This window comes from Mirounga leonina, unplaced genomic scaffold, assembly GCF_011800145.1.
Source record: "Mirounga leonina isolate KUSES-001 unplaced genomic scaffold, KU_Mleo_1.0 Mir_178, whole genome shotgun sequence".
Lineage (NCBI taxonomy): Eukaryota > Metazoa > Chordata > Mammalia > Carnivora > Phocidae > Mirounga > Mirounga leonina.
In genome coordinates, this window is record NW_023270464.1 from 26,706,561 (window position 1) to 26,734,506 (window position 27,946).

The 27,946-nt window shown below is 57.0% G+C and overlaps 2 protein-coding genes across 3 annotated transcripts in view; one reads left to right on the plus strand and one right to left on the minus strand.

Moving 5' to 3' along the window:
* Nucleotides 1-470: 470 nt before the first annotated feature.
* On the plus strand, nt 471-10,273 carry STARD5 (StAR related lipid transfer domain containing 5). The gene is made up of 6 exons (XM_035024263.1): nt 471-650; nt 1,210-1,259; nt 1,616-1,748; nt 6,193-6,310; nt 6,859-6,952; nt 7,803-10,273. The coding sequence occupies exons 1-6, from the start codon at nt 552-554 to the stop codon at nt 7,948-7,950; spliced, it is 642 nt and encodes a 213-aa protein (XP_034880154.1). The 5' UTR covers nt 471-551; the 3' UTR covers nt 7,951-10,273.
* Nucleotides 10,274-12,253: 1,980 nt separating this feature from the next.
* The window catches only part of IL16 (interleukin 16), a 100,450-nt gene continuing 84,757 nt past the window's right edge, over nt 12,254-27,946 (minus strand). The window contains exons 12-19 of one of the 2 annotated variants that reach the window (XM_035024261.1): nt 27,450-27,928; nt 23,704-23,926; nt 20,966-22,058; nt 19,298-19,466; nt 17,380-17,481; nt 14,877-15,135; nt 14,519-14,641; nt 12,254-12,722 (exon numbers count right to left, since the gene is read on the minus strand). In XM_035024261.1, the coding sequence (XP_034880152.1) occupies nt 12,529-12,722; nt 14,519-14,641; nt 14,877-15,135; nt 17,380-17,481; nt 19,298-19,466; nt 20,966-22,058; nt 23,704-23,926; nt 27,450-27,928 (2,642 nt within the window). In that variant the 3' untranslated portion in view covers nt 12,254-12,528. The remainder of the gene's footprint in view (nt 12,723-14,518; nt 14,642-14,876; nt 15,136-17,379; nt 17,482-19,297; nt 19,467-20,965; nt 22,059-23,703; nt 23,927-27,449; nt 27,929-27,946) is intronic. The other variant, XM_035024262.1, reaches the window with a different exon arrangement.

The following is a 27,946-nucleotide window of genomic DNA, read 5'->3' on the forward strand; positions in this document are numbered from 1 at the left end:
GGCCGCAGGGCGGGGCCAGCAGCTTCGGGGGTCCGGCCGCAGGGCGGGGCCACCCGGGGCTTCGGTGGCCCCGCCCCCCAGATTCCGCCCGGGGGCCCTGCCCCAGGAACCCTCTCCGGCCCGCCCCGCCCCGCCCCGCCCCCTCCCCCCGCAGCAGCCGCCCCACGTCATCGCTGAGGCGAACGCACCGCCGCCCCGCCCCGCCGCAGGCCTCTGGGCGCTCCGAGCGGAAGTCCACGCTCCCGGCTGCTCGTGGCCCCGCGGGCCGTCCCCCGGCTCGAGGCGCAAGGCCCCTCCCAGGCCGCAGGCGGCCCCGCGGGTCTGCACCGCCCGCCCACGACCGCCCAGCCTGGCCGGCCGTCTCCGGCCCCGCCAATCTCGGGGCGGGGCGGGGCCCGTCCGCCCGCCCGGGCCAATCCGGGGGCGCGGGGCGGGGCCTGGGCTGAGGCTCCGCCCCGGACCCGGGCGCGGCGGCCTCCCGGCCCCCTAGCCGGCCTCCGCCGCGGCGCCCCCGGGCCCGGACCCCGCAGCCGCGCGCAACCCTTGGCGCGATGGACCCGGCGCTGGCCGCGCAGATGAGCGAGGAGGTGGCGGAGAAGGTGCTCAAGTACCGACGGGACGAGTCAGGATGGAAGATTTGCCGGGAAGGCGTGAGTGAGGAGCTGGGCAGGGAGGGGTCGCGTGCGCCCCGGCGCCGGGGTCTCCGAAGACCCCGGGCTCCTCCTCTTCCTGCTCCTTTCTGCTGTCTGATACCCTGGAGCTGGACTGGGGAGGGGTAGATCCATTGAGGGCTGTTTCCTTGAAAAATCCTGGGCCTGTTGTGGGCACTAGGACCCCGGGAGATACGTATCTGTCCCTTTCATTGAGCGACTTGCCCGAGGTCACCTGGCTGGCAAATGGTGGTGAGGCTCCAGAGACTGCCCTCATCTTAGCAGGAGCCTCTCCCCGTTCCCGGAGGGTGGAACGGGAACAGTTTTTGCTTATGCGAGGCTTCTACTTTTTAAGGAATAGATGGAAATTGCTCGAGGAGACAAATGGCATGGTGGCTTTTAGGAGGTTGAAAAACACCCAGGGCTCTTCCAATCAGCCAGTTCAGATCACATCTCTTGAGGCTCCAGACTGCTCTTCTGTACAGCACAGGGGATTGGGTCAGGTGATCTCCCAGAGCCTTTCTAGCTCTAAATTCTACGATTCTGTGCCTTTTGACAGAATGGAGTTTCAGTTTCCTGGAGGCCATCTATGGAGTTTCCAGGGAACCTGTAAGTGCATGCCTTGTCAAAGTTTGTCAGAGGTGCCGCTCCTTCTTGATGTCTCTGTGGGTTTGCTTCCTAAAATAATTCCAATCCACCCTAGCACCCTGGAATCCACTTGCCAATTATCTTCTGGAAAAGCTTCTGTTATTATTATCTAAATCATTTCCAGCAAACTGTATCTCGTGGAAACTCACGGTCCGTTTCCGCAGGTCTGAGGGGAGGTGGGCTGGTTAACTCTCAGCCCCCGATCTGCAGGCGTGTCATAAAGAGCAATGACAGATGTGGCAGCTAGTCCTTCTGTATGATCCCAGGATCAAAAACTTCAGTGGGTTCCTGGGCTCACATTCCTTCTCGTGCTCCAGGTACCGGGGAGAAGGCATCGTAAAGGCGACACCAGAGCAGGTGTGGGGCTGCATTAAGCCACTTGCTGGGACCCTTCGAGACAAGTGGGATGAGAACGTGAGCAGCTTTGAAATTATCGAAAGCCTCACTGATGTAAGTCTTTCCGAGCGCTGTTACCCTAGCAAGTAACCTGACCCTGTCCCTCTGGAGGGGGTCAGGGACACCTTTTGGCAAGGGCAGGACCCCGCACAGCCCCGGTCTGCTGCAGGTGGGAAACCCTGTGACCAGATGGGTGGAAAGGTCCTAAGCGGAGCTCAGAGAAATAGCAGGCGCTATGGAGGCGGGCAGCGTGAATGTGGGCTCAGCTTTGCTAAAGCTGTGGCTGGATTTGATTCGTCAGCTCGGGGGTGAAATAGTGCCCCTTGATGGGGCCGTGATGATGAATCCAGAGTCGTGGCCGGAGCCAGGGTTCTCTGCCCAGCTGTAGGGATTACAGTTTCTCCATTGGTACAAGGTATGTCGTCCAAGCTAGCGCTGCCCCGTAGAACTTTCCAGAATGATGGAAATGTTCTGTAACCACCCCTGTGCACTACAGTAGCCCCTAGCCCGCATGGAGCCACAGAGCACTTGAAAGGTGTCTAGTTGGAGGAAACGAATTGTTCACTTTATTTTTCATTACTCTCTTGGTAAATTTAAATAACCACATGGCGCTGGTGGTGTAATTCTAGGTGCTTCTGTCCTGAGAACATTGAGCGTTAGGAATTTGTAGCATTAAGAACACACCTTGTGGGGGCGCCTGGGTGGCTCAGTTGGTTAAGCGACTGCCTTCGGCTCAGGTCATGATCCTGGAGTCCCGGGATCGAGTCCCGCATCGGGCTCCCTGCTCGGCAGGGAGTCTGTTTCTCCCTCTGACCCTCCTCCCTCTCATGCTCTCTGTCTCTCATTCTCTCTGTCTCAAATAAATAAATAAAATCTTTAAAAAAAAAAAAAAAAGAACACACCTTGTTTTGATTATAGAAGTTAAGAAGGAAAAAAAAAAACTCGTAGCCAAAACTAATAATGAAGTTGCCTTGGGGAGATGTTGCCAACCTGTTTGATTCTGACATCCGTAGATGTGACACCCTCTTGCGTGTTTCCACAGATGGTGTTGTGAAACCTCAGGCCATAGTTCTGTGCTGGTCCATCTGGAGGACCCAGGTGTTCTTGGCCTGGACCAAAATTCACATTTCAGTTCATTGTCAAGAGTTTATGTGGGTGTTTCCTGAAGGCTGGGGCACCCCCCCACCGAGATACAAAGGCAAACACCGAAATGGAATCAGACATGGTGATGTCACCGGGACTCAGTTCTTTTTTAATTCCTCTCCTAGCTTGAAGGGGAGAGTTTGTTGTGACACCCATTTAACACCTGGCTAATCTCCTTTATAACAAAACCGGACAGCTGGCCTCAACCTCAGAATCCGAATTAGAACCCTACGATCCTTTGTGTGTATATTTTGCAGATAGTTAAGTAGCATCCTTTTAAAATAAATTTGTCCAAGTTTATAAAAGTGAGCACATTTAGATAAAAATATTAAGTGGACAACAACATAAGGGCTACCAGAGAGAGTAAAAAAATTGGGAAGACAATATACAAATAATTATACACACATGCTTCGAGTTGAGAAACCATGGGCTAAGGCCCTTTACAACCTAACACAAATGTGACAGAATGACCATATATGGAGATTTCTTACTGAAGGTAACCATGGCTGCATTTCTGTAGGGTGTTTAGACTTGAGAGTTGGGGGAGGTAAGGAAAAAGGACTTTCATATATGCTAAAGAAGACCCTGGGGTACTGTAGGCTTGGCTACTAGCAAGCTAAGGTTGTTTTAGCCCCTGGCAAAGCCTGAACAGTAAGATAATTGGAAGTTTCCTGGAGGAATGTCACATATACCCACCCAGGAGTGGGGGGTGGGGGTAGGTTGCAGGTTGTCAGCCAGTGCTTTGTCCTCAGCTAGCCTTCTGCTCCCTATCAATGCTACTCGGTCTCTCTCTGAGCACTCTGCTTCTTTCTGGGAAGGCATTCCTGCTTCCCTGCCTGGGGCCACAGGGGACTCTCAGTCCTTGGCCTAGGGCTGAGCCAGTGTGGGCCCAAAGCAGCCCCCACTCCTTCCCCCCTCCCCTGTACCCTGCCTAACCCTGTCAGTCCTGTCCTGCAAGTTTTCAAATGTTTTGCATGCAATCTCCAACAGACTTCTGAGAAGTCTTACGTCATCCCCACACATGCACTTGACACCTAACATTTAGTTAACGTCCAAAATTTTCATCATAAATTGCAAAGAATGACATTTTTTTGAAAAAGATTTTATTTCTTTATTTGAGAGAGAGTGAAAGCGATCACAGAAGGAGAGGGAGAAGCAGACTCGCCGCTGAGCAGGGCACCCAATGCGGGGATCGATCCCAGGACCCTGAGATCATGACCTGAGCCGAAGGCAGACGCTTAACCCACTGAGCCACCAGGCGCCCCTAAAAACATGGCATTTTTAACATGTGCTGAATCAGGCAATTTTGAGCAAAACGATGACTTCATTCTTTTAGATGTATCTGCATGACATGAAGTTTTATTTACTATCATTTATTTTAAAAATACATTGATGTGATGTGGGCCAGGAGCGAACAGTGAAGAAAGAATTCTTGAGACATGTTAGGTGCAGAAAGGTGCTCTTATTAAAGCACAGGGACAGGACCCGTGAGCAGAGAGATCTGCACTGGGAGTGTGAGGAGCTATTGATTATATATAGTTTTAAGTTGGGGGGTAGAGATAAAGGGAGTTCCCAAAAGGATTTTCATATGCTGAAGAAGACTTCCAGGATCCTGGAGGCCTGGCTGTGATCAAGCTAAGTATTAACAAGAAGGCAGTCCTGAGTTCTGGAGGAATGTCTTACTCTGCCTGACTCAGGTATTTGTCATTTGGCTGCAAGTTGTAAGGAAATTTAATTTTATCCACTTTCTTTTGCCTTAGTTCTCCTCATTATTTCTTGAACTCCTTTTTCCATTGCAAATAGGCTACCGAATTTTATCCTAATATATTTATTCTTCAGAGACATCCTTCATCATAAATATGTACATAAATTGTATGTATATATACTTATGTATATAATATATCTCCTGTGACCTTAAGATTCTGCATGTTAAAAAGAATCTGGATTGAGATATGATTATAATTTATTAAGACAGTATGATTATATTACAAATGTGGATGAAGGACTATTATACGTAAAAAGTAATCTATTTTACATCTCTCGGTGAGGGGAATGAGAGGTCTTTTCTCAAGTTAATTCATGTGCCCATGAAAAGATAGGACTTACTGCTAGAAGGAGAGGGGCGCCTGGCTAGTTCAGTCAGTAGAGTAGGTGACTGTGGACCTCGGGGCTGTAGGTTCGAGCCCCACATTGTTGGATGCAGAGATGACTTAGAAATGAAATCTTAAAAGAAAAAGAAAGACAGGAGGGTGGAGCCTTCAGTGGACAGTAACTGTGAACAGGGGAAGACAGGCTGCTGGTGAGCTGAGGTTCTGGAGAAGGGGAGAAGAAGCTGACCTGTGGTTCCTCCTTGCCATTCAGGGGACCGGCGAGAATGCAGAGAAGGAGCCCTCCCATGCAGACTGCTATTTATCAGCTTGATTTTGAGACATCCCAAGTACTCGAATTCTGAGTTGGATAGATAGGTGACAGGTGGGCAGCAGGATGGACACAGAGCTGGGTGCGAGTTTATGGATTTATCACATGTTGCTGCCTTTGGCATTTCTTATCAATACTGTAAGCGCTCCTTCAGGAATGATGCATCCTGCAGCAGGAATCAGGACGAGAAGAATTCAGAAGTGTAAACTGCCTTGTTTCTTCCAGCAAGCTTTGGTCTTAAAAAAGATAAGAGGGGAGAACATGGGATTCTACCTCCAGCATGCCATGCCTTGCTCAACTATTGGAATCAGCATCCTGACGTGTCCCCCTGGTGCCCTGGGAGACTTGGCACCCGGGGACCGTGCCTGCTAGGAAGATTCCAGATGGGTAGGGTGTGCTGTGCGTTTGTCACAAGTGGAAAGGGAGAGGCTGTGTGAAGGTGAGCCTGTTCTCAGGCTGGTGTTTTTAGGAAGAACACAGGGAGGCTGAGTCATCTGGACATGGATTCTCAGTGCCCCCAGGGATTGCATGCCCACCTGAAGACTCAGACCCTGTGGGCAGAGGTGTCTCTGCCAAGACGCTCCATGCCCCAGTCTTAAAACCCAGTCCCTTCAAGTGCAGTCCCTTCTTGCCCGTGCCACACCCCAGAGAGCTCCATCCCATCCTACACCTGACCTGTTCTTCTCCACTGTGACCCTAGGGCGTGGGTGCTGCTGGAGGCGGGGAAGGGTGGGATAAAGCCTGGGTGGGTTGGGGCGACCTTGCCTTCGCGGTGGGAAAGTGGACTGGTGGGGTGTTCTGAGATTGGGTGAGGATCAAGGGGTGCTCCCCCCAGGACCTTGCTCTGAGGGCCAGACTCCTCGTTTCCCAGACACTGGGTGTGGGGCGGGGGCAGGAGACCTCTGGCCGGCAGCTGGACTCCTCCGTGCTTTGACAGATGCTCTGCGTGAGCAGAACCGCCAGCCCCTCGGCTGCCATGAAGCTCATTTCCCCCAGAGACTTTGTGGACTTGGTGCTCGTCAAGAAGTACGAGGATGGGACCCTCAGTTCCAATGGTGAGTGACAGCCGGGGTGTCACCAGGTGCAGGGGAGCGCGTGCCATGGGGGGCCAAGGTGAGCGGGTGCACTGGCCAGTCATCCGACAGTGACCTCCCACATGTGGCCAGCACCCCTTGTCGTCGCTGCTGAGGCTCAAGGTCTCCAGTGTCGGTGTGTAGGGCTGTCACGCTGTCCCCTCCCTCCGGCCTCGGCGCATGTCCCACTGCCTCCCGAAAGCTGCAGCCCCTGCCATTCCTGCGGATCTTCCACGTGGGGACAGAGGGTGGGTCGGAGGGGGTGCCTGCCTCCTGCCGCCAAGCCTTACCCTGTGGAATGTTCTTTTCTCTGAGATGCCGCAGGCTTGGGAAGCCGTGAACGTGGGTGGGTGCGTGTGTGGGTTTGTATGTGTACGTATGTGAGTGTGTGTGTGTGAGGGTAAGGGATGGTGGGGGGGCTCAGGGGCAGGCCCCGGGGCGCCGTGCTGACTCCTCGGGCTCCAGATGGGGGTTCTGCATGCGCTAGGGGTGAGGGCGCAGCTCACCCCCCGTTTTGCTCTGTCTTCCAGCTATCAACGTGGAGCACCCATCGTGTCCCCCGAAGCCAGGTTATGTGAGGGGCTTTAACCACCCTTGTGGCTGCTTCTGCGAGCCTCTGCCAGGGTAAGGACAATCTCCTGGACTGAGGGACATGCCCAGACCTGCCCACCGCTTAATCGTGGACCTTCTGCTCAATGGCGCATTAATTACAGTTTGCAGTAGTAAACCTGCCTTACGGCCCCGCGGGCTTTGACATTACCGAGCACTGTTCTGAACATGTCAGCGACACAGCGGCACAAGGGACAGAATTGTGGGAGGCGTCACTCCCCCTCCAGCCCCGTAAGGCAAGCTGGGCAAAGGTCCTGGTCCCACGTAGCAGAGGAGAGAACGGGCTCAGGGAGGTCAAGGGATCTCTCCCGGGTCGGAGGCTTCAGAGGCTGGCAGTGCAGGGCCGGAGGAGGGCCAGGCCCTCGCTTCTGTGCTCTCTGGCCTCTGTCCACCGGCCAGGAGCGGCTGTCCCCACCCCACGTCCCCTCCACGAGGAATGGGCTGGAGGTGCCAGAGGCTAAGCCGTCAGTCAGCCCGCGAGCTGAGCTCGGGGATGGTTCGGTCCCACTGTCTCATTTCTCATTCGCACTTTTGAGAACATAGGCGCCCCAGCCCCCGGGGCCGATACTCAGAGTAGAAGAGCCACAGACCAGAGCAGCACGTTCTGCCTTGCGTTGCTCACCTGCCCAGCCCAGCCCCCTCCAGGCCTCAGTTGCCCTGTCTGTGCGACTTGGAGGAGGCCAGGGTTTTAAAGGGTCTAGGCCCTTGGCCTCTGACGGACAGGTGCCGTGCTGGGTGGGGTTCCTGATGACGTATCCCAGTGTCACAGCCTTGTCTCCCAGGGTGAGCGCTCCTCGGTGGCCCGGTGCCCGGCCCCAGCGCCCTGCTCCAGACGCGTGATGCAGCTCTGCCTCTGTTTCCCTAGGGAGCCCGACAAGACCAACCTGGTCACGTTCTTCCAGACCGACCTCAGCGGCTACCTCCCGCGGAGCGTGGTGGACTCCTTCTTCCCCCGCAGCATGGCGGGGTTCTACGCCAACCTGGAGAAAGCCGTGAGGACCTTGTACGACTGACGTTCTCACCTGCTGGCCGAGGGCTCCCGTGACTCACGCAGAGCTCCCGATGGTGGGGTACCGGAGAGCCCCGAGGGCCGGTTTTCAGCCTTTGGGACCCACTTGGGGACAGCTCGTCTCCGAGAAGCTGGCCGGAGTGGCCCCCGCCGCCCCGCTCCCCTGCCCCCTCGGGGCTGGCTTGGGGGAGTCACTCTTGTGCCCTCTCTGCTGGTTGTCCCCACACCTGCAGCCAGTGGACCCCAGGGCACGCGCTCCGGTCTGAAGCCTGCGTGTGCCAGTCTCCGCCACAGACCGCCTGCCCCCCACCCCGCCCCGTCTGCCAGAAAGAACCCCCATCGACACCGAGAGCCAGGCTCTGCTGCCTCGTGAGTATCCGGTGCCCTCCAGCCTGATAACACTGCACCAGATTTCCCCCCTTAAAAAGATAACGGCTTGGAAAATATTGTTTTAACAAATGAGATAAGCGCCGAGGAAAAATACATTCAGTGTTTCTTTCTGAATCGGTCGTTTCCGCTCTCTGCTGCTGCGCTAACTGCCGTGTCCCCAGCGAACCCAGGCAGCCTGCATCTGCACCAAGCCGACTGCCGCCTTGGGGCGGGTGGTGTCTGGAATGATGGTGAGCGGGCAGGCCTCTCCTGCCTCTGAGGAGCGCCTTCTCTCCCTCGGCGTTCGCCTTCTCCTCCCCGCTGTCTGGAGGCCGGGCTGGAGTCCTCGCTGGTCGGGCCACACTGCTGTCAGCATTCAGGACGGGAGGGCAGGTCCCCTCCGGCGGCCCTGGCTGGAGTCCCCACTCCGGGCTCTGCTCTGAGACCGCACGGGCCCGCACCAGCCTGGCCCAGAGTGTGGGTCGTCGGACCGGGGAGCACGGCCTTGCCACCCGAAAGGGGCCTCGGCAGTCACACGAGGTCCCTTCCCTGTCTCCGGTCGGGACCGCTCAGCCTGCGGGTGAGGGACACCCCCGTGTCTGGCCACAGTGTCCTCGTGTCGGCAGTGAGGACAAGTGGAAGACAGCCCCCTTGTGCGCAGTAGCTTATTCCCCACCCTCGAGTCCTGGGGTGTCTGTCTCCGAATGTGCCGACGTGCGAGCAAGCTTTGAAACAGGAAAGCTCCGTGTCAAGGGCTTAGAGAGAGCCGCCTTCTTATGGGTTGTGATGTGACTACAGACCCCACAGTCATTCCGTTGGGATGATCCAGCTAACTTACCAAGAAATCTTCATCAGACTCTTGGATTTATTTAGATTTCATCCCCTCAATAAGTACGTAGCAGGTCCTTACTCTGCTGGGCACCAGCTCAGGAGACCCCGGAAGCCGCCATGCCACCCTGTCGAGCAGGGTGGAAAGCCGGCCCCCCGAGGACCTGGGTCACGGGCTCCATCGGGTGAAACTGTGCGCTGGACTAGGAGTCTGAAAACATGCACCTGGTCCGGCGCCTACCACGCACTCGGAATTTCTGTTCCTGAACAGTGCTTTCACCTGCCCCTGCTTCGACGTCCTGACTTTATAGGACAATGTGGGGATGTGAATAGCAATCCGGACGTAGCCTGCTGCTTGAGTCCGTGCAGATGAAATGATGTATGGTCTGGTAAGACACGGCTCAAAGCAAAGCACCGGGGCAGCCTGGGAGAGGCCCTGGGGAGGGTGCATGTCCATGGGGTGGAAGTGGGTCCCTGGCGGTGTTTGGGGATGACCGGAAACCGCTTGCCGAGGCGCTGTTCTGTGCCTCTCCTCCGCTCTGAAGACGTTGGCCAGGGACAGCCGAATGTCTCATGTAAATCCAGCACCACGAAGTGCTAATGGATGAGCTCTCGTGTTAAGACCTTGCTGGCTCCTGGACTGAGGATCCCCCCACCCCACCCCAGCCCCTGAGCCTGGAGACTGGAAACTTGACCCGTGGTGGCGTCCTGAGTTGGGGAGAGGGGGACCTTCTGAAGCAGGAGGAGGGACTGGGAGGACTGCGGGCTCAGTCCTAGCTGTGCCCTAGTCCTGAGACAAGCCTGCCAGACGTGCAGGACGCCTTCTCTGTGTCCCTGGCCCATGGCCCACCCTGTGCTTCTGTGTGTAACTGGCTCCCAGGGCTGACGGAAGGCCCTTCCTCCTTCCCTGGGCTGGACCACAGGCCTGACCTGGCTGCTTGCCCGGCAGTTGCCCAGTTGTCTCTGCGAGATGGCGGGGGGCTGGGTGTACCTCTGAGTCTGCGTGGCCTCATCGGCCAGCCCAGGGCAGGACAGGTAGGATCCTGTGGAGTGCATGTGGAATTCAGTTAGCCTTCCAGGGCTGGATCGCGGCGATCGTCGGTGTTCATTAAACCTGAAGAACCGGTCCACACGGTGTCTCAGAGTCCTTGTCTGTGTGTAGGGCTTGACAAAATTCAGAAGGGATGCACAAGGCAGGAAGCAGGATGCGACTACCGTAAGCCCACTGCTTCCCGGAATGAATGGGTCAGCGAGCTGATGCCCACTGCGGTGACATCACCCACAGCGTTTGCGTGAAGAGGGGCCCCCGGCGGGTTTTCTACGAGTTCACTGCCAGGAAACAGTCTTTGCTTCCTGTGGACCCTGGAGAAGCCACCAGATTCCACTGACATGGCCCCAGCGCTCCTGGCCTGGGCATAACTCGTTTGCATGTTGCCCCCAGTTTCCACCGTGATTACAGGGCTGGGGCAGGGCTGGGACGCTGCCGGGGGTCTGTTGCTGCTAACACGCACCTTTGTCCTGAGTGTGGCCGTCAGGCATTAAGAGTTGAACAAACCAAATACCCCTTTGGTCAGGCACTGTTCCGTCTGTACCAGATCCCAGAAAAGCAGGACTTAACCTCTGCCCCATCATCCACCAGCTCGGATGGGTCACCTGCTGTCTCCCGGTCTTGGTGCCCTCATCAGTAGGTAGGTACCACTGTGATTATTAAAGACCGTGTCCAGGGGCGCCTGGGTGGCTCAGTCGTTAAGCGTCTGCCTTCGGCTCAGGTCACGATCCCAGGGTCCTGGGATTGAGCCCCACGTTGGGCTCCCTGCTCCGCGGGAAGCCCGCTTCTCCCTCTCCCACTCCCCCTGCTTGTGTTCCCTCTCTCGCTGTGTCTCTCTGTGTCAAATAAATAAATAAATAAATAAATAGATAGATAGATAGATAGATAGATAGATAGATAGATAAATAAATAAATAAATCTCTAAAAAATTTTGACTACATTTTCCTAAGCATTTGGTTAAGATTTAAAGCACTTTAGGGGTGCCTGGGTGGCTCAGTCATTAAGCGTCTGCCTTCGGCTCAGATCATGATTCCAGGTCCTGGGATGGAGCCCCGCATCGGGCTCCCTGCTCTGCAGGAAGCCTGCTTCTCCCTCTCCCGCTCCCCCGGCTTGTGTTCCCTCTCTCGCTGTGTCTCTGTCAAATAAATAAATAAAATCTTTGGGCCCCTGGGTGGCTCAGTCGTTGAGCGTCTGCCTTCGGCTCAGGTCATGATCCCGGGGTCCTGGGATCGAGCCCCACATCGGGCTCCCTGCTCTGCAGGAAGTCTGCTTCTCCCTCTCCCACTCCCCCTGCTTGTGTTCCCTCTCTCGCTGTCTCTGTCAAATAAATAAATAAAATCTTTAAAAAAAATTAAAAAATAAAAAAATAGATAAAGACCGTGTCCACTGAACGCCAGCCCAGTGCTCGGCGCGGGGTAGGTAAATGGTAGCAATTTCTCGTTTACCCTCTCGTACGCGTGCTGGTCCATGCTGTTGCCACACCTGCCCACGTTTTGAGTCTCACCTGTCCTCCTGGCGTCCTTGCCCCACCACCCGGTACCACCCTAGGCCTAGGACCATGTCTCCAACCCAGCCAAAACCAGCTTTGCAACTGTTTTGTGTGGTAGATTGTGTTTTCCCAAAATAGCCCGACAGCGTCTCCCCTCGCCTTGCACCTGGGCCAGCGCCCCCTGATAAGGTCCAGCAGAAGATGCCTTGGGGCTCCGAGGCCGGCTCATAAGAAGGACACACCTTCTACCTGGCTCTCACCCTTGCACCCAGCCGCCACGTAGTGAGGAAGCCCAGGCCCGGGGCGAGGCCCCCTGTGAGTGTCCAGGCTGACGGCCCAGCTCAGTTCCCGGCCAACAGCCAACATCAGCTGCCAGAGGTGTGAGAGAAACCCTCTGGGTCGTTGCAGCCCCCAGCCTCTGAGTTGCTCGGGCGGATGCCCAGGAAAGCAGCATGGCCTGTCCCCTCCGAGCCTGCCCACATGGCAGATTCATGAGAAAAGCGAACGCTGTCTGGGGTGTGAATCGTTACACCGTTAGAGGGCTTGGAAAATCCGCAAAGCAGGACATGGATCTCATACCAAACTATAACCTATCTGTTTTATTTACAGCACCACAGTATAATCATAACGCTCTCTAGACATAGTCTGTATCGGCCATCCCGGAGTGACTCTCCCTTCCTTTGGGGACAACCCTCTTGCTGGGTGGCATCCCAGAAGGTCGGGACCAGGGCAGCGGCCTCCAGGAAGCACATCTCTGCTTCTCCCCATCCGGGCGGGGATTAGCAGCGACCCTGAGAATTCGCGGCTGTGAGGAGCGAGGTGAACTGGCTTTGGCACGGTTACTTGGCCTAGGGGTCTCCGGCTGCTGTGGTCCCCTTGGCCTGCAGGCTTTTCCTCCTGATGACAATCGTGACCGGTCCATCAGGCAACGTCTTGATGATGTTCCAGGCTTCAAACCGCGTGAGGCCCTGCATGGCCGTGCCAGCCAAGTGTAAGATTTCATCTCCTGGCTCGACGGTCTCGCTCTGCTCCGAGGCTGCCCCTGAGGGGGGAGAAGAAGATAACGGGTTGCACGGATGACCAGGGAACAAGGAAGGTTACCTCCGACCCTCAGTGTCCGAGGAGCCAGGACAGCTCGGGAGGGAACAGGGTGCCCATCCCTCGGGAGCTTGGCGGTGGGTCTGAAACGAGGCATCTCCTCAGACGGTGACCTCGAGGTGGGCACGTCACGCTCCAGCTCTGTGGCCCTTGGGAAAGGTGTAGCCTATGTGTCCCCAGAGAAGGGAGGTTCTGGGCAGCCCCGAGCCCAGAGCTGGGTTGAGGAGACTTCATGGATCATAGAGGCCTCTGGGGAGCGGCTCCCCTGAGCCTCTATGGACACCAGCCCCACACCCTGGTCCACACGTGGTCTCTCCCCTTCTAATGAGCTCCCTAGACACTGGGCGGTGTGGGAAGGGGACTGGTGAACCTTCACGGTGTGCTATCTCTGAACGGTCTGGAGGGGACTCCTGCGTGCATGTAAGAGGACATCGTGTATGGCTTTCATCTTTCAGAAGAGTGTTACTTTATTGTTTATATTAAAAGAGGATTTCCCATCCGTTTGATATTCAGAAATAGTGACTAAAGGCCAATAGTAATGAGAATAAAAACCTGCTGAAGTATTTCGGGCCCTTGTGCCTATCAGGTGTCCTGCTAACACTGCGTGCGGGACAATCGTCCCTTTGCACCTGCCAGGTGCCCGAGGACTCGGGTAGCCAGCCGAGCTTCAGAGCTGCTAGTCCACCTTCGAAAGTCAAAAACGTCTTTCCAGAGTTGGGGTAAACATGGATTCCTGGGGACCCCCCCCCAGTGAGCCTCCGTGCACCTGGGTCCAAACACACCCCACAGCTCTGTGTGCATGAGGAGCCCCCGCCCCGGGGGCCGTGGTCTCTCAGCAAGTGAGAGGCTGAGCTGGGGCCGGAACCCGGGTCCCTTGACTCCTGCCCAGTGCTCTCTGCCCACAGATCCCCACTCTGCGGTGCTGGGGTCCAGCTTGAGGAGCAGCGAGGAGTCAGTGGGAGCTGCAGGCCATTCACGATGTTCACAGGAAAACCCGAGTGATGCCCACTTTCAGCCGGCTTGCGCCTCAAGCCATGATGAACAAAACATCAACGTTTTGAATAAAAACAGGGGCTGATGGGTCCAGGGTTAGAGGGAGGCGAGTGAGGCTGAGTATATACAAGTGGAAAGACTCTGTCCTTATTTTAAACTTTGATATTTTGTTCATTATGGATTTTGTTTAATTAATTTTAATTTTTAGAAATAGCGCGTTGATGGGACGCCTGGGTGGCTCAGTCGGTTAAGTGTCTGCCTTCAGCTCAGGTCATGATCCCAGGGTCCTGGGATCGAGTCCCGCATCGGGCTCCCTGCTCCGCGGGGAGCCTGCTTCTCCCTCTGCCTCTGCCTCTCTCTCTCTCTCTATCTCTCATGAATAAATAAATAAAATCCTTAAAAAAAAAAAAAAGAAATAGCGCGTTGAGATTGGCTACTGCGGGTTTGGGGGCCCCCTTCTGTGCTGCGCCTCGGGCCATGCCTGCCCCGCCTAGCCTAGTCCCAGCCCTGCCCAGCTGAACCAAGCCCAGGGCTCAGTCACTTACGAGGACCCAGCAGGTGAGAAGGAGTCAGGTGTCCTGAGCCGAGGAGAAAAGCTAGAAAAAGCAGAATCGAGTCCCTACGTGGCCGGCCTGCCTGCCTCCGGGAGGGCACGGGGTGGTGGGAACCCCAAGCTCTGGGGCACTTACTGGAATCTACAGAAACACACAGCTGGAGAGAGTGCAAAGACGCAGATGCACACCACACCTTTGAAAATCCTGTTCACGGTGAGAGGCTTGTCCCCGAGCAGGGAGCCCTTCCCGCCTTCCAGGCTGAAGCCCAGCCCCGCAGAGGTCTTCTGCAGCGTCACCGTGTGCACCGTGGCCTCTGCTGTGGGGGGAACACAGGGACATTGTCAGGGACACCCTCCTCCAGGAAGCACGTGAGCCGGGGAAGCCCACCTGCTGGACCAGCACCCATGCCCACGCACATATAAACACGGACACGCGTCCCCAGCAGCCTGCCGGGCAGGCCACGCATGACTGAGTGGTCCCAGCAGCACCCACCCCACGTGGCCAAAGGCGATGTGGCCCACAGGGCCTCCCCCTAGCTCGGGGGCACTTACTGGAATCTACAGAAAACTCGCTGGCCACAGAGGCTGAGGCCGAGGAATCCGTGGAGGAGTTCAGGTCAGGCGTGGCCTCCAGAGCCGGCTTCCGGGTGACAATCACGGCTTGCCTGGGGTCCCGAGCTTGGCGGAGGATGGCCAGGGCATCGTTGTGTGTGGCCCCTTTGAGGGACTTGCCGTTGATGGATAGAACCTCATTGCCCTTCTGAATAGTTCCCTCCTGGGAGGCCAGCCCGTTGGGGAACACTCTGTGGACCTGAACAAACCAAAGGAAGTCAAGACCCAGGAATCACCCGGCATCAGATCCAGATCCTTGCTGGAGGACAATCCGGACCAGTTAGTCAAACCTAGCCACCCAGAGCGGAGATCGCCAGCAATAATGGCCAGACTGGTCCTCAGAACCCTTCCTAACACAATGCCCTAGCCACCCCTTGTGGTCTCCTTTCAGCAAAATATGTGGGATTTTTAAACATTTCATGTTTTTGCCTCTGCCTCTTTAATGAGGTCAAGTCTAAAGTGCATCATTAAGAGGATTGCATGACAGCATGCACTGGTGGTCACTGAGATGTGCTCCATCGTCATGGAAGCCAAGCTGTCTGTTTCTCTAAGTTATTTTGGTGTCCGGAAAACTCTGTGATGCCGTCGGATGTGGCAAGGATCCCCAGGCTCCATACGAGACCCAAGCATGAGGCAGAAGCTCTGCTGGGCATCTGAGTCCCTCTGCCGTAGTCCCTCCATGTCCAGCCCCCGCCCCCCCGCCGCCGCCCCGAGTCATGGGGAAGATGGGTTTAGACAAGCCAGTGAGTGCCCATCATGGCCCTCGGTCATGGACGGGGCTCAACATTAGTTCTCTTGCAATGACTCGGGAAAGGAACCGAAGTGTCCACGCACTGAGGGAGAAAGAGGAAGTCTGGCGCATATGCCTGGCCCATGTGCGTTGCTTCCTCCTGGTGTTTGAGGGGCTGCCGTGTCTCGGGGTGGCTGGCCAAATGGGGTGGAGAGAAGTCACCACTCGGGGCAGACCCAAAGATCCCAAGTACTATTCTCACAGGCCAGTTCTCACTTCTCCTCCAATGGAAAGTCAACTACACAGTCAGGAGCCCCCTTGTAGTCCGCTGCTGCATGCTTAGGGACAGAAATAGGTCCTGGGTGGTTTTATGTGCTTTTTTTGTGGTCGAGAGCCTGCTTGCAGAGAAGGAAGTCCCTGCTCACACATGGGAGGCTCTGAACTGACCAATAGGAATGGGCCAGGTCACCCGCCAGGAGGTGTGGTGTGTTTCATGCTGGCTGATGAGGAGCTGGAGGGTATGTTTCCAGCTGGGCAAGGGGATGCGTGTGAGCCCGCATATAGAATACACTGCGACAACACAGCCATCGACGAGGACAGCGCACCCCGCTTTGGAGACAGGGAGCGGCCATGTCACAGCTCGGTCCATGAGGATGGGATGGCCAGAAACCATCGGGTCAGATAGACAGGTGGACTACTCCCAGTGCAGATCAGACGGTGTGGGCCGGAGTCATGGGGTCCACAGGAGGAGGTGCAGGTGATGGGGGGCAGCTGCCTCCCCACTCTCCCCCCAGGCTCCAGCAGATCCCCAGAGAACGGGGGCTGGACCACGCGATCCGAAGGCTCAGGGTGCGGCCTGCCTTGTGCTCTGTGAACCCTCGCGGGAACTGCTTCTTTTTCTTTCCAGCGTGGCCCCAGTGCCCCAACCGACCATCAGCAGCCTCTCCAGCATCCAAGCCAACCCCCCACCGACGGTCCCAGCGGGCAAATCCAGGAAAGCAGCCTCCTTTACAGGACCCGCCTTCCCCAGGTGTCTTTCTATCCAGGTGAGGCCCCTCGGCATCCAGGTGAGCTGTGCTATGTTATCAGGGCCACGTCTTCAGTCGGCTGTATGGCTTTCCATGAAGGCCCCCGTGACCATAAACCATTCCTGTCTAAATGTTCAGTCGCGAACAGGTTACTGGTCTCTTTGTCCAAAACAAGAGACACTGAATAAAATTTGCTTCTAATTTTTGTTGTTGTTGACTTGAAATTCGTGTAACATGCAATGAACCACTTCAAAGTGTACTCTTCAGTGACATTTGGTGGGTTGGAGTTTTTTAAAATGTCCCTCCACACAGAGTTTTTTTTAAATGTCCCTTTTAACCCCGGGAAATTCTGATCTAGCAGTCCTGATGTGAGGCTGAGACACCTGTAATTTTTTTTTAAGGTTCCACAAGTGATTCACATTTCCCTTGGCATATTCAAGTCGTTTGGGGTCCACAGAGACCTTCCTTGTTCAGTGAAGGATCACGGTGAGGGTAGAATATGGAGTCATGTAGTGACGTGACTATACTTCTTATAAAGGATGGGGTACCAACAGCTCCCCTTCAAAATCCTGCCCAGGGGCCTGGTGCCAGCCACTCGTCTGACCCCCAGAGAGGCCCTTCCTAGCAGGTGTTCCCTCTGCTGGGGCCATTGGCTCTCACGCACCCCCAGCGCTGGGCCACTCACCGTGATCACTTTGTTCTCTAGGTCCGCTCCTCCTGCCAGGCTGAACCCAAGGCCAGCCCCTTCCTCCTTGTGCAAGACAGTGACGTGGATGCTGTCTAATTGCTGTGGAAGGAAACACATATATTAAAAACATGCGCCACGCCAGCCTGAACAATCTAAGGAGCAACATCAGGCTGACTCGATCTCCAAGCCCAGCATGGCCACATGCCAAGTTCTATCCCTTCCTCAACCCTGTTCCGTCATCCAGACCAAGAGTGCTGTATTTTCTGGAGTCGCAGGTAGTTTAGGAGAGAAAAGGCATGTGTAAAGTAACAGGTGCGGGTGCCTGGGTGGCTCAATTGGTTAAGCGACTGCCTTCGGCTCAGGTCATGATCCTGGAGTCCCGGAATCGAGTCCCGCATCGGGCTCCCTGCTCGGCGGGGAGTCTGCTTCTCCCTCTGATCCTCCCCCTCTCATGTGCTCTCTCTCTCATTCTCTCTCTCTCTCTCAAATAAATAAATAAAATATTAAATAAATAAATAAATAAAAATAAATTAAAAAATAAAGTAACAGGTGCTGCTCTTTTCCCCTCCTGGCCACCCCGCCGGCATCCACACTGGTTCGGACAGGGCTGGGTGCCACTAAGTCAGCTGGAAACCCAGCCCGTTGGAGAACACGGCTCTGCCATGTTCTGCAGAGAACCAGGGAGCCCATCTCCTGTGCTGAAGAACCTGGTGCAGAAGAACCCAGTGCTACCCGATGGTTCCCTTTCAACAAAGAGAGAAACCAGATGCCCAGGTATCCGTTAAGGTTTTATCATCTTTAGAATATAATAATTGTAGCAGTCACCACGCAGACCAAATAAAATACACGTGAGGTCCACGTGGCTCTCGGGCCACCAATTTGTACCTTGGTGCTAGGGAATAACCTTACATCAAAGAATTCCCTTGCTCTGACCCCACGAGAGCTCCTGGCGCGCAGCTGACTCTGTGATCCCTTGACTGGGAGTCCCCAAGACCCAGGGGGATGAGGGTACCGCTCCACCCACCTCTACCCCAGCGTTGGCCCAAATCTCCCCACTTTGACCCAAGTATCAGGTTACCTGCTCTTGCCCAGCAGAAAAACAAATGGCCTCCCAGTGACACCCTAGACAAGACAGCTCTTTGTTTTTGACACAATACTTTTGACCCTGTTATTCCATGTGGAATGAAGAGCTGGGGGATGATGGTCCCAGGGTCCGGGTGATGAGTGAATCACAGCCCAGAGCGTCTTGTGTGGCTCAGGCTGAGCCAACACCTTTGACCTTGGGAATTTCAGCTATGATGCCTCCTTAATGCTTTCACCCCAGTCTGGATGATTCTGGTGCAAAAAGCCATTGCAGATCCGGGACGACCCAGGAGGGGCAAGCCCTTGAGCTAGTGCTCATTTGAGCTGAGCTGACCTCAGCTCTGCCTGGCCACTTCCTCTCCTCGCATCTTTGGGGTGTGCTCAGGAGCATATGGGAAGTGGGACTTTCACAATGACTTGAGGGAAACGGGGCGGGGGGTGCGGCTTGCAAGCCCTGGGATCGATCACTTCTCCCTGTGCAGGGGAGGTCTCCGCGGTGAGAGCTGGTAACCCATGGCTGCTTATAACAGCACGCTCCCGTGAAGCAAGCGTCTCCCTGGACACTCACGCCTGGCCAGCAGGCCGTGGGATGGAGACGTGGCACAGAACTTAGAGAAAGAAAACTCTTGAGCCCTACCTTTCTCACCTACAGAATGGTTGAAAAGATGCAATAAGCCAATGATTAAAAGCACTCAATAAGCTACAAAGCTTCCCTCGAGTGGCGGGTCTTACTGTGATCCAGTGACGCAATGTCCCTCTCCCATGGGCAGGACCCCGGGGGCCGCTTCTGCATCCCGTCTGGCCACTGTAAGTGCTTACAAAGGAAGCCTACCTTTAACGTCGCTTCATCTAGAACCTTCACTTCCTCAATGAGATTCTTTAATTCCTCAGAGCTCAGCAGGGAGATGACCGATTGGCCAGACTGAGGGGAGCTGTGGTCCCAGCTGTCAGCTTCCGTGGGCTCCCCGAGCCCCTCTGTGTACTCTCTCAGCTCTGAAAGGCTTTCATAGAGAAACAGCACACGGTACGAATCAGAATATTAGTAAGAGCTCACGATCATTGTGTAATCACTCTGTTCCAGGCATGGGGCTGGGCACCGACATGCATTCTGTAATACGATGTAACAAATCTGAGTAGATGCCAGCATCCCTCCACCGAAGCTGTCAGGACATTGAGGCTTACGGAGGGTGAACCCTTGTCTGTGCTCACACGGCTGTGAAATGCCCAGATCCGGGATTCACAATCACAGATCATGGTGTGTCGGACTCCCGGTCAGGGTTTCCAAATGTCAGCACCCCACCCCAGAGTACAGCGGATGCTTTGGACAGTTGGCCCCAACACCGCAGTCGGATCATGGCCATGGCACCTCGCACACACTCACCTCTGCGCTCCTTCACGCCTGCCCTCAGTACCTGCGTATCCCCCCATTATTAGCACCTAATAACCACAAATAGTGCCCATGCACCCAGCAACTGGCCTTCCTTTTCCTTTGGAACGTGTTTTGATACCTGTAGCCAGCTTTTTTTCAGCTACGCCTCATTCTTTGCAGGAAACTGTGGTTTCAATGGGAAGACATTTTTCCTCCCTCTGATGGGCAGACATTTACTGCCAGCAGGTGAAGAGATCCCGCGGCACAGTACATTCTGATGGTGAGCCTCCCAGTTCCAACTGGAGAGTAGCTTCTCAGCCAGAGAGAGCCAGCTCCTGGGAAACCTCAACTTTATGGGGCGTCTCTACATCTGCCCGGCTCCCGGGAGCTACCCATGGGTCGGTCTGGCTCTTGAGACCCTGCTCTAGATGTGTGTTCCAGGCTCAATCCTGTTCCCTCCCAGGCTGTCTGCTGGGGCTGGAACATGAAACATCAGGGTCAATGGGTCTCAAACCTTTCTCAGCAGTCTAAGAATAAGAAGTAAAGCTGGTGAATGCAGAGTTGTTCCAATTCAAGGCAGGATCTCATCCCACAGTGGGAGCCCCGGGGAACTGGAGCTCCCCTCACCCCAGGGAGCAGGTCCTGCGCACCTCCTAATCTCAGCGGAAGGGCAAACTGAGCGTGAGGAGCCCGCTCGTGGCCAGGGAGTCAGCGCCAGAGCTAGGACTGGGTCCCAGACGTCCTGACGCCCAGTCCAGGGGCCGGAAGCCACGTACAGAGTATGTGTGGATTCCTTCAGGGGGTGAGGAGGGGAGAGGGTCATCCTCTGCCGGCTCCAGTCTGAACTTCCTGAGCAAGAGTGGGACACGTCTGATGTGCATTCGCTTTCCAAACCTCCATGGGCCACGCACCAGGGACCACCAGCGCCTCCCCACCCCCAGACCAGGGGTTGTGAAACTCCTCCTTCATACGGAGGGTGTAATGCACACGCCCACGCCCAGGAAAGAACAGGTAGAACAATCCCTTAGGGTACCCGAGACGTTGTTTTAAATAAAGTTATGCACGGTTATGAAAGAAAGACGAGAAAGAACAGGAAGACAGGAAGCTGGAGGAGATCCTGGGCACACTCACTTGAGTGAGAAGCCTGTGTCCGAGGCAGGAGCTTCTGCAGAACTGTTCACAGCTGGGGCATCCCCGGCCAACGACGGGGGAGAACCCCCTTCCTTGGGGCTGCAGGGAGTCTGGCCCCAGGAGACGGAAGACGGAAGGCACAGCAGGGACTTCATGACCGCCGACGACACTTGGCTGCTGATGGAGTAGAGCTTGCTGGTCTTCTCATCCAGCAGCTTCGTCTCCCAGGACTGGGTCCTGGACAGGGGGAAGCTCCGCGCCCGCTGACCCGGCATCTTGACAACAGGGCCTCGGGGCTCCTCAGTCCGTGAGGACAACAGCCTCGAGAGAGGGTCGGGGTCAGGGAGGGGGCTTTTCTGGCTGGACTGCTGTCCTGGCAGAGGCGACCCCGACACACTCGGCTCACCGGTCTCGGAGGAGGTGGGCGAGCCCCGCGGCAGGTGCTCTTCCTCCGCTGGTTGCGGCTGGACGGTGGGGGCGGCCCCTCGGCCCGAGAGGCCAGCGACCTGTCCTCCCGCTTGTTCCCCGGGAGTCTGTGCTGCTTCCCCCCAGGAGGCCTGCAGGCTCAGTCTCTGCGCTCCTCTGTTGGGCAGCTGTGAGGAGCCGAAGGTCTCAAAGGAGCTGATCCTCTGTTGGATGGAGGAGGAGAAGGTCCGAGTGGGTGGCCCCGGGCGCTCCCGGGGCGCGGGGATCGACTGGGCCGGGGAGGCCGCGTCAGGCGGCCGCCTCGGCTCCAGGGCACGCGTCCTCAAACTTTTCAAGCTTTGGCGAAACCAGGCTGGCTTGGGGGCCACGGGGGGACCCTTCTTCACGGTGCCACTGTCCACCGACTTGTGAGCTTTGGGAGCACCGCCCGTGGCATCCGGCTTGGGCGGCGTCCCGTCTGGGGGGCCCCGCACCCCGTCTTCTTCACCCAGACTGACGCTGGGTGGCAGAGGCAGGTGGCCGTGGTTCTCGCTCATGATGGGGCTAAACAGGTTTTTGATGCAGTCAGAAATTCTAACCCAGGGGTCTTCGGTGGTGATATCAAGGCTACAGTCCATCCGAGCCTGCCTCTTAAGGAGGGGGTGTTTGGCTGGGGATGTTTGAATCCCTGGGGAGCAGAAACAAGGCCCAAGCTGAGCGTTACGCCCCTGTCCTGGTTTCAGAGCTAGATAGCAAGGAGCGTTCTGGGGGCGGAGACCAGCCCGTGTGCTGGGCCCTGGTTGGGGGGGCAGCTACACCACATCCCCACCCCCGGCACCATTCTCTGCACCACAGAACCAAGACTTAGCTTCTCTGCATTTTAGAGCTGGAAGGGTCTGCAGAGAATATGTGGGTCAATCTCTGATATTTCACAACTGAGAAATCCAACATCCACACGGGTAAGGGATCACCCGTTGGCACAGCGAAGGCGAGACCCCACAGAACCTCCTGATTCTTAGCGTCCTTTCCACTGCACTAAGGCAAACTGCTCATAAGTCATTGCAAATTTAAAAGCCAAAGTAATTTTAGTATCTTTTAAAACTTGTAAGCCAAAGGTCCCAGATTGGTGGCCATTCTTGCTTTCAATCACCCATCTCATTAAAAAGCACTGCCAAAGTGCGTGCCTTCAGACGGGGCGCACCCCAGCTCACCTCGGTTCTTAACCCCCTCTCGCTGCTCAGCATCTTACATATCTGCGCATCCCCTCTAGAAAGGTGGGGAGACTCTCTCACCCAGAGACAGAGCGAGGCCGGCCCCCGAGCCCCACGCAGTAAAGACGCCAAGTGGACGTGGACCTTCCCGTGGCCCCCCCACCCCGGTCTGACCTTGCCCTGGTGAAGAGTACGCTGCTCTGGATTTGTGCTCTGGGGGATGCTTGATACCCGGAAGCAGCCCAGCGTGAGGAGGACTGACCCCTGCTGTCCCCCGTCTCTGTGCGGGGCCTCCAGGGAAGCAAACCGTGAGAGCGTCAAGCCTCCAAGGTATTGGAGATGCTCTGCATAATCCGGAAGAGCTGCGTGGTTATTATGCATTCCGGGGCTTTGCCGGGGGCCCCAGGCCTCCCAGCCTGGTTCTGCATTTATCCGTTGCTCTGTTGCAAGGGACTGTCCTAAAGCTCCGCAGTCAGAGGTCCTGCCAGGAAGCCCTTGGCACACGGGGGTGAGGCACTCTTGCGAGCAGAGCACCGGGCTATTCTCTGCTGTGTTCCTCAATTGGGGTGACTAAGGGAAGGGAGAGTGGAGGAGGGGAGCCCACCACTGTGGGGCACCTGCTCAGGGCGAGATGGGTCAGATGTTTCCACTCACAGCGCACCCCCCCCAACCCTCCGGGAGCCACACATGCACTTTTCACGGAGCGTTTCTCCAACAGGCATATGGTGGGTATAGCCACTGCTGCTGGGGAGCTCCTTCATGGCCCGACCTGGCTTGCCCCGCTCTCTGTCCCTCTGTCCCTCCTCCCCTCCAGCACCTGGCACGGAGCCTCAGGAAGCCAGCATTCGCCAGCCTCACGGACACAGCGCCCGCCCGCGAACGCGATGCTGCATCCTCAGCCTGGGACACGCAGGACGCCGCGCGCTCGAGTGCCGTCCCCCTCCGTCCTCCCGCCGACTGCCCGGACCGAGCCCCTCCACGGCATCGCCAGTCCGACCACGGGGTCCCCAGCCTTCATACGGTCCTGCCGCGCGGGCACCTCAGGGCTCCTGCCTGCTCACCAACCTGCACAGCCCTCGTCGGGCACAGCCCTCCGTCCTCAGCGCAATCCCACATCCTTACCTCGTTCCTGGACCTTGACCCAGAAGGTCCTTCCTTCCTGCCTTCGGGAAGCCCGAGCTGAAAGCCTACCTGGGCTGCCTCCTCTCCTCCCGGGCTCGGCCTCCGAGCAGGGTGGCGTCGGCGGGCCCACCGCAGGCCCCGGGGAGCAGGTAAGGGCGCGGGGGGCTCTCCCTGCTGAGTCTTCCTGCAGCAGCGGTGACGGTGGCAGCTGCTCTCCGGCTTCCTGTGGTGTAAACAGGAAGCGAGGCCACGTGAAAACGGTGGCCTCCAGCCGTGAGAGGCCAGGCGCACGCGGGCTGGCACTGGAGAGCCCGCGCCCAGCTGCTCCCATGACGGGCTCCCCGGCGGCTCTGCACACACGGGGGCCCCTTCCTCCCCGGCGCTGCCCCCGCGGCTTCCAGGGAGCCCGCGTCCTGCACACACCTCCTCCTTGCCGAGCGTCAAGGCCCTGGGGCCCGTGTGACAGGGACACAAAGCTTGGGGTGTGGAGGGCGGCTGCCTCCAGGTGAAGCCCTGCCCCGGGGAGGGGGAGAGCCGGCACCTGGCCTTCGCAAACCTAAGGTGAGAACACTCGGAGGCGAGTGCGGGCCAGCCCCTTCCCGCACGGCTCTCCATCACAAGCATGCCACAAGGATGCCGGGCCCTCGGGACCTGCACCTCGGCTGCCCTCTGCCGCACCTGCCATGGCCTGGGCAGTCCCTGGCCACCGTGTTCTCCCCACGGAGCCTGGATGCAGTCTCAGGCTCCTTCATGACGCAGCCTTGGAAGGAGCCGGACCGGCCCCCAAGCGCCCATCTCCTACTCGCCTGGAGTTTGCATCCGGCAGCACCAACGAGATGCCACCAGGGCTCCCGAGGAAGCAGAGGGGTGAACGAGGCTCCCTAGAGAGATGCTTTTTGTCTGGTTCTTGAGCAAAGAGTACGAATTTACCAGGCAAAGAAGCAGAAAGGAGAGCTCCGGAGAGCGGGACACAGAGAGAGGGACAAGCATGACGCCGGCCCAGGCAAGAAGGAGAAGAGAAGTGTCATCACAGGGACGCTTCCATGTTGGCCCATCTGCAGGAGCAACGCCTGGAGACGCTGTGGTGGCCTCCATGTTCTTCCATTCCACAGGCAGGTGGAATGACGGGCTGCCTGTCCCACAAGGCTGCAGGCCTCCTCCCCAGAGCAAGGAAAGAAGGGGGAATAAATGCATCACTTGGGACTAAAACAGAAATGGCAGACGTCCGTGGCCCGAGATGAACATCTACGTTGGCAAAAAAACATTCTCTGACAGAGAGCTACAGAAGCTAGAAATGTGTTCACAGAGCCTTGTCCCCCACCCCCAAGGTCCCCGTTGGAGACCTGAGCTCGGGGAGAGCCTTTGGAAATACAGGGAGACCACGCAACTCAGGACCCACTGGGCTCCTTGAACTAGTCCTTTGAAGAAGCAAGGCTTGGCCATGGCATTCGGAGCTTGAAATACTAGGCCGGTGGCGTCTGAGACCCTCATCACGCAGGAAAAATGACACGTGGCTGGAATTCAGCTTTGCTCATTTGGGAGCTCCGTAGGGTGACATTTGTCTACACCCGTGAATCGCTGACACTCTGAGAGGCTGACACTCCGGTACCAACCACAGTGGTCAAAGCCACTTTGCCTCTTGGAAAAGACGCGAATGTGTTTTGTTGTTTCGTTAATGAACTGATATTATACCCTCTTTGTGGGAGGGTGGGTTTTTTTTTCTTAATTAGCCCCCGAAATAAATCCAAGTTTACTCAAATTTCTCCGAAAGCTACTTTGAGCTGCTTCCCCAGCACAGTGCTCCGTGAGTGAGGGAGAGAGGGGAAAGGAGAAAAGACAGACGTGTGGGCTTACAGGGCAGTCAGGGTTTCCAGCCCAAGTGATGGTCTGAGCTGATTTCCTCGAAGGGAGAGAACGGGTCTTTTGTTGAGGGAAATATCCTGAGGGTCATTTTGGTTGTTCAAGTGACGTCCCCGGGAGTCACAGGATGGGAAAGATTTGGGGGTTGTCCCAGAGAGAAAAGGCTGCAGGGGGGCTGGGAGAGAAGGAGGACAAGAGGGAGGGACGGGGCCAAGGAGAGACACATCCAGTGAGAAATCCCCAGAAATGGTCGAGGAGCCTTGAGGAGTGGGGTCCAGCCTTGCTTCCTGGTTTCGTCCTTTCTCTGGGACCCCCAATCCCAGGAGAAGTAGGTCTTGCAGCTTGTGCTGCTGAGAGGGGCCCGCTGGCCACCTGGGACCGGGCGGAGGGACAGAGAAGGGGCCGCGGGGGAGGCCAGACATCGGACCCCAGCCCAGGGAAGGCTGCTCGGAGGAAGTGCCCACGTCCAAGCCCCCCGCCGCCAGCCCTTCCTGCAGAAACCCCGCTTCTCCCTCCAGCCAGCCGCCCGTCTATGGCCCAGCCTAGCCAGGGACCCCCAGGGCATCACCGGGAAGCCCTGCAGCCAGCAGACCTCCCCTGGCAAAGCCCCTCCTCCTTTCCCGAGTGTCCAGGAGCAAAGCAAAAAGCCTGGCTTCTCCGCCTGCCTGTTCCTCGCTTGCCTTCCAGACTCACAGGGGAAGGCCGCATTGGCTTAAAGCAGGAGGCGGGGGAGGGGACCCACAGCGACGAGCTCATCAGGCCAGCAGCTAAGCAGCCACATCCGTGCTCTGGGCAGGACCCGCTTCCTTGTCACCAGCTGCCTCCCCTCCCGCCATTTCCCCCTCCCACTCACCGCCTTCCTCCCCCCACCTCCCCACCCCACCACTCTGGCCTTCTTCCCCTCCTGCTTGGTCAAGCCCAACGCCAGGCCACTGGGGGGAGGTCCCGAGGGCCCCACTGCCAGCCACGTGGCCACGGCACCTGCTGGGGTCCGGGCTGAGAAAGGCGGTGGAGCCTGGCGGTCAAGCCGCTGGTGGAGGGATCTGGAGCTCGGGGACCCTTTGTGGCCAGCCCCTCGCCCCCGGGGGAGGAGGCGGGGTAGGGCTGAACTGGGGCAGCAGCCAAGTGGCGCTCCACACAGGGCCTGGGCATAAAGATGCCCAAGCTGCAGCCGCTGCCTGGCTGTCGGTGGGCCTTCCTCTAAGGGGGTGGCATGGGCGGCAGAGGAAGGAAGCCGAGGTCTTTCATGGGTGTGCTGGAAGACTAATCACAGCCATGATTATCGGCTTAGGTGGTTCCACGAAATGAGCAGGGAGCCTCCAAACAGCCCCAGCGAGCAGGAGGGGAAACTGAGGCTCAGAGAAGTTGAGATTGCCCCCAAGCTCCAACTAGAAGGAAGTGGGAGTTGGGCAAGAGGAGTTGGGAAAGACACGGAAGCCAAGGTCTCACCATCCCATGGACTAAGTCACTTCCAAAAGCGGGTAACCAGCCCCTCGAGGAAGCCCCCCTGCCCGCCCCTTGCGGAATGGCCTTCCGGGAGCTCTGCTGGGGCTCCATCAGGGCCAGCCTGAAGACTGACCCCCATGAAAGCAGCCGAAAACCCCAGTGTATTTTAGAAGGGAGACCAGAAGCCACACAGCGGGAATGGGGCTTCGGTTTGGGACCTGCCAAGCTTCCAGTCTTGGCACGGTCGGCTCTAAGCTCGAGCTGAGCCTCTTCCCTCTGAAGGAGCAGGAGACCCCTTCCTTCCCCATGGCTAAGGCTCCTGCTCATGCTCAAGAACAACTGTGCACACGATAAAAAACAAACAAACAAACAACAACAGAAGCACGATTCCTGGCTCTGGAGCTCAGGAGAACATTGAACCTGTCAGACACCTCTCTTACCTGGCCCCACGTGGGTGAGGTGTGCCCAGAAGGGCATAGGGGGTCCTCTCTCTCTTCCAGACTCTTCTGAGGGTCACTGTCACTTTTAAAGTATTTTCTGGGCGGAGGCTTGGGCTTGGAGGCTGTGGGCTTTCTCACCAAAATCTCGAAGGATTTCTTCAGCTTCAGGGGCGGGTGGCTGTCCTGCGTCCCAGGGAGGGGTGGGCTCTCCTGGGGCGGCCCGGAAGGAGCCGTGGGAAGCGTCCCCTGCTCCTGCCCCAGGGACAGGCTGGGGCTGTGGGTGGGGACTTCCAGGTCAGAAGACTGCTGCCTGCAGCCGCTACCGGGACTCCCCCCGGGGGACGCGGACATGTAGCTGCTGTCGCTGCTGGAGCGGATCATGACCTTCTGAGCCCTGCGATGCGGGGGTGCTGAGTTCTTCTCTCTCTCCTTCTCCAAGGTCGGCCGCCCATGCCAGCTACTCTCCAACCTTTTGACACCTGTCATGGAAGCACAGG

Bases quoted from the DNA above. Each gene is read 5' to 3' on its own strand.
- STARD5 (XM_035024263.1), top strand. From the start codon at position 552: ATGGACCCGGCGCTGGCCGCGCAGATGAGCGAGGAGGTGGCGGAGAAG. The intron at 1,260-1,615 runs GTAAGTGCATGC...CTCGTGCTCCAG, and splicing joins ATGGAGTTTCCAGGGAACCT to GTACCGGGGAGAAGGCATCG. The intron at 1,749-6,192 runs GTAAGTCTTTCC...GTGCTTTGACAG, and splicing joins TTATCGAAAGCCTCACTGAT to ATGCTCTGCGTGAGCAGAAC.